General features: G+C 40.7%; 2 protein-coding genes across 8 annotated transcripts in view; both read left to right on the top strand.

Annotated features, from left to right (window-relative positions):
• LOC137972583 (uncharacterized) overlaps positions 1-4,345 on the top strand; it is an 11,051-nt gene extending 6,706 nt beyond the window's left edge. The window contains exons 2-3 of the mRNA XM_068819326.1: positions 159-244; positions 4,197-4,345. Of these exons, the coding sequence (XP_068675427.1) occupies positions 159-244; positions 4,197-4,345 (235 nt within the window). The remainder of the gene's footprint in view (positions 1-158; positions 245-4,196) is intronic.
• LOC137974437 (tetratricopeptide repeat protein 28-like) overlaps positions 1-5,000 on the top strand; it is a 44,085-nt gene that overhangs the window by 15,638 nt on the left and 23,447 nt on the right. For 3 of the 7 annotated variants that reach the window (XM_068821407.1, XM_068821400.1, XM_068821406.1), the window contains 2 exons: positions 3,362-3,428; positions 4,886-4,974. The gene's annotated coding sequence lies outside the window, so the exon portion shown is untranslated. Of the gene's footprint in view, positions 1-1,968; positions 2,069-3,361; positions 3,429-4,196; positions 4,316-4,885; positions 4,975-5,000 lie in introns of all 7 variants that reach the window. The other 4 variants (XM_068821403.1, XM_068821404.1, XM_068821405.1 and 1 more) reach the window with 4 other exon arrangements.

The following is a 5,000-nucleotide window of genomic DNA, read 5'->3' as shown; positions in this document are numbered from 1 at the left end:
GGCGTAACTGTCTTGAGTCCCCCAAACCCCTCTTATGTTTATATCAGGTTACGAGTAATTTGATTGCAATTTCCAGAGAAAAAAGAAAAGAAAGAAACAATAACGAAGGCAAGCCTTTTGTAGTTCTTTAACTAATGTTAATTGTTTATTCTTTTTAGGTCCGTCATCGTTGTAACCCGAATTCCCGTCACTTTGTCTTTTCCACAGACCACCAAGTTGATATGCTCAGCAGAGCAAAGGGCTGGTACATCGATGGCACATTTAAGTTGCGTTCGTCGGAATAATTTTCCCTAAACAACTATATTTCGGTTGACAAATGACATCTAAAACACGTGCAACATGTACGAAATCAGCTGTTTGCAAATGAGAAACAGACATTACCTCTCCTTTAACTGCGATCACATGCCATTGAAAGGGAACATCCACTTTCGGAAAAATCAATTCTTAGCAAACATTGTCATAGAAAGATACATTTTCATAGAGGTCCGTTTGTAACATTACTTAATATCTTTTGCTTTAGTCTGCATCCAGATAAGGGACACCCTGCTAGCAGAGCCTTTCTTTTGCTTGCTCGACTTGGCGTTCTCGAGAAAGGCTCTGCATGAATCGAGTAAGATCTTTATTGAATATGCGCTGCATGTTGCCAGGATACAGTCACGAACCCAAGCCTAATATGCCAGATCTTGCCGCCATCTTGGTTTTTCATGGTACAGCGGGCTCAATTATAACCATCGGTTTTGTCACTAAACGGACGCTCGCACTGGAAAAACGGGTTGACGAGAGAAAACAAGATTGACTAGCCAAGAAGTTCGGGCTGTGGTGGCTTCAAAGAGTTGACACGATTCGGGCAGAGCCTACTTTTCTCCTTCTCAGTAAAGAAAAAGACAAATGGAGGCTCTGCTCGCAGGGTGGATAAGGGATTGCTAATGCTTAGTAGCAAGTCTTCTAAGTGACGTGTCTGGTACAGGCGAATTCCATGTTCTTTGCAATGACCGACTGAGCAGAATGCTCAAAAGGAACCACCGATTGTGTTAAATCTTTTGCGAAATTTGTTTTACAATGAGATACAAAAGTGAACAAATTTCTGTCAGCTACACATTATGACATTTATATGAAACGGTCTATCACAACGTTTTACTGAGAAAATAATATGATATCATATTTTTGCTGTTGCGATGGTAGACCATGCTTGGATGTTAGACCGTTGGTAAAATGGAATAGACGATATGTACAAGATTTCTAACTGTGTGAATCATCTGGTAATGTATTGGACTGAGTAGAAAAGAAAGTACTAAGTTGAATTATGCTATTTGATTTCCTGCATGGAAGATACGATTTTCAACTGTAATATCACCATCCCTGTTGACGTCACCTAGGAATACAATAAATGGTATTGTGTTACATTAGACGAGTCATGTGTAGTTTTCGCAGCATCAGATCTGCAGTGCAAAATACTTTGCTCGCTTTAGTATTTGGTACGGAGTCTTCTCTTAGCGATGATAAGTCCAAACACTTGAAAATCAAATTCCTGTTTGTACAATATGCTTTGCACGCCCGCATGCAAACTTCTGAAATGTTTTAGAGCTTATACGATTTCTTTAGTTCCTGCTTTTCTACATTGAAAATTTTCCCTATAGGATTCAAATCCGGACTGGCAAAATTATTGCAATCAATCAGACAACAAGTTGCAAAAATAGTGGAGACACTTGAGCTTCTTGGGATGTTTGCTAATTTATCTATTATCTCTCACACTGCAGGTCCCCCTCAACCCCCCCCCCCCTCCCCCCCTTATCAGTGTTGCTAGTAAGACACAAAAAATGTTGGAAACTTAAACAGTCAACCTTGAAAGGGGGAGAAGGGAGGGGAAGTGGGAAAGGTTTACATTCTAGATACGGCGGGTATTGGGAGCTAGAAAACCTAAGGTGTTTTTGAATGAATGTGTCTCAACAATTTTGCAACTTGTTGCAGCAACTACATAACTTATGTCGGTATTCCTTTTACCGGATATGCCACAGTCAATCAGTTGTGAGTGATGCTAGTAATTCATGCTACCCCGCCTTTGTACTGGGTAAGTACATGCCTAAGGAAAGAGGTGTTATGTCCAATCTTAAAACTTCGACACCTTTCGTATTTCGTTTCAATCGAAACACATTGAAAGGTCTAAGTGTAGTCTTTGATCCTTTTTCGATCATTTGCAAAGTAGGAAATACGAATACTTGAAGCTCTGCTTAAGAATGTATTTTAGAAATTCATGTTTTCTGTCGATGATCAGGAGGAAAAAATTATGGACACTTCTTGCAACAAAACTTTTGCATCTGGCGACTGAATTTTTTTTTTTTTGTTTTTCTTTTTTGTTGCCAGCTGTCGCTAGCACCAAAACGTTGATTTCAGACCCTGCATGTAATCCCTCAAGGCACTTTTGTAACTTGGCAGAATTCCAATCAAACTTCACCTTACAGTTAATTAAGTCTCTTTTAATTTTTAAATCCTACTTCGTTACCAGTGGCTTGTGGCTTACATAAGATTTCAAAGCAACAGACACATGAAGTCAAACTCCACAACATACTGTACACAGGTTTATTACCATGTCATCCCTTACAGATAACAATTTGTTATTTCATAACAGCAACATTAAGAGCACCTGTGTCAAACTGCTGCTGGAATGAATAGGCTTACATGTATCATAAAAACGAGAAAATGTGGTCATAGAAGAGCAGCTATATTAAGCATCTCTTGCAAAGTGACTGAATTTCCTCTAGCTGCAGGAGTAGTGGAGGCTACTCCGTTGCTATGTGGATTGAACTGCATTGTGTCTGTTCCAGCAGCATCCAGTGAAATCTTAACCCAACTACTTAGAGTATCTCTACTGATTCTCTTGTAATGCTTGACAAAACTGATGAGTAAATATGACTAGGTATATCTTCTGAGTTTGCCGCAAATACTCTAACACAGTCACAGTTAAGGACATGACATTACCTGTCTGTGTATCCACTTACTTGGCCATTCCTATACTTTAATATTTAAACTATTTTACTGCGTATCAGCATATTCACTTTAGAATAATTATACTTAACAATATTTCAAGAGATTGTGTGGTATTTTCCACTACGACTATCCACTTAGAATAAGATACTTAAAACACTACCATGGGTGGTAATAATTTTACACCACTTGTACAGTTACTGTACATGTTTCTCTTGAGGGGTGCAGCTGTATTCTGCAGTTATGATGCTCAGTTTGCATTGTGATGTGTGTGGGCTTAAATGATTTTTGTTAGGAGAGTCAAACCTTATAGAAGTATTCTATTCCGAGACTAATTTTGATAGACAAGTTTATTAACGAGATCAAATCACGATTGCAGAGTTCTTCCCCTTGACGAAGCCACTGCTTGAGCTCACACAGAAGAGCGTCTGTTTGGACCAACAGTGGTAAGTTGCTCATCATTACTGGAATGTACATGTGTGACACACGCGATGCTAACCAGCTCTGATTACATGTAACTTGTGCTTGACGTCATGACCACATACTCATAATAACAGCTGTAGTAGTCAACAATAACCATAAATCGAGTGTCCAGTTGGGAGTGGTCCCAAAAGATCTACGACCAAGTCTTGCCAATGGCATTCTGGCAACTTTGACGGACTGGGACGAGCAACCAGCTGACGCCTATAGCAGGATTTGCAGAATTTTTCTGCTTTCTTATCCATACGCGGCCACCATACTTTACTTTTAGATTTTTCCCAGACTGTCCCCCATGAACCAAGGCAATTGCTTGAGATCATAACTTGCTACAGTGCAGGGACATCTTTGGACTCTTTGCCCAATTACACACAGTACACCTGCAGCTGGTGCGTAAGCCTTACATTCCTCTTATCGCCCAGTTTTGATTGCCTTTCTCAGATATTTCAACCCTTCATCCAATGCAGATGTTTCCTCAAATTCTCTTGTAGTGATAGCCTTCCACACAGATGTGTTTAGGGCTTCGTCGTGCATTCCTGCCCCACTAACGTTTGCTGAAACGCAAAACCACTTCCGTTCGGGGATTATTCACCAATCAGAGGCCAGTTTTGGGTAAACTCGTGTTTTGTGTGGCATTCTTTTGCAGCATATCATTGGCTATGCACAACACAATTAGTCAATGCCGATCGGGTTTCTTTAAATAGTGTCTGTTGAACGGAAGTGGTTTTTCGTTTCAGCAGACGTTCGTGGGGGAGGAACGCTTGTTGAAGCCCTGAGAACGTCTGGATGGGAGGCTAAACAAGGTCACACTAAAGAAGCATTTGTCAACATTGGAAGGCAAGAAATGCTGTTTCAGGTGTCCATGGTCTTGCACAGACTAGTGTAAATATCTCATGTTGAGAAATAGATATCCCATGTTGGTGGAGCTCTTTTACTTACACCGAACATTTAAAACTTTGTATGTTATGAGAGTGGTGATCTAACCCTTGACTGCTGAAGTTCTAGCTGGTGGTATGTCCACTAGCTTGCTGAAAACTTTGTACCATTCATGTTGTGCAGCAACTCATTTACAGTTGATATTGGGTGTTGACCCGTTTGCTTGCCACATGTCGATGCACAAATGAATGTCACTATCCGCCTTTGGAGTGATTACTATTGGGGTGACCCATGGTGCGGGCCCATTGACAGTGACAGTCCAATAGTTCCTGAACTTATGCCGAACTCTTTGAGTATGCTCTTAGAGTGAATATTTTTTAATCCGGTATGAATCCAGAACCTTGTGGACGCTAAATCTGGAAATTTTTTTGTCCGGATGGCGTAACAAGATACAGCTCAGTTCCTTGCCGTGAAATCAATTCTCGAGATGGCTGCCGAGGGTAATATTATTTCTTTATGGCGAACGCTTTGTTACCTCTGTTTCCTTAAGGAATCCTGAGTACTAGCGTGAATCTGGATATGCTTCGGATGTGTGTACGGGCAAATGAGGGAACCAGAATAGATCCACCTGGAACGCGGGTGCGTATATTAATGGCCGTTAAACC

The sequence above is a fragment of the Montipora foliosa genome, chromosome 10 (genome assembly GCF_036669935.1).
Source record: "Montipora foliosa isolate CH-2021 chromosome 10, ASM3666993v2, whole genome shotgun sequence".
In the NCBI taxonomy this organism is placed as follows: Eukaryota; Metazoa; Cnidaria; class Anthozoa; order Scleractinia; family Acroporidae; genus Montipora; species Montipora foliosa.
The sequence above is the reverse complement of the archived record's forward strand: the minus strand, read 5'-3'. Positions and strand labels throughout refer to the sequence as shown.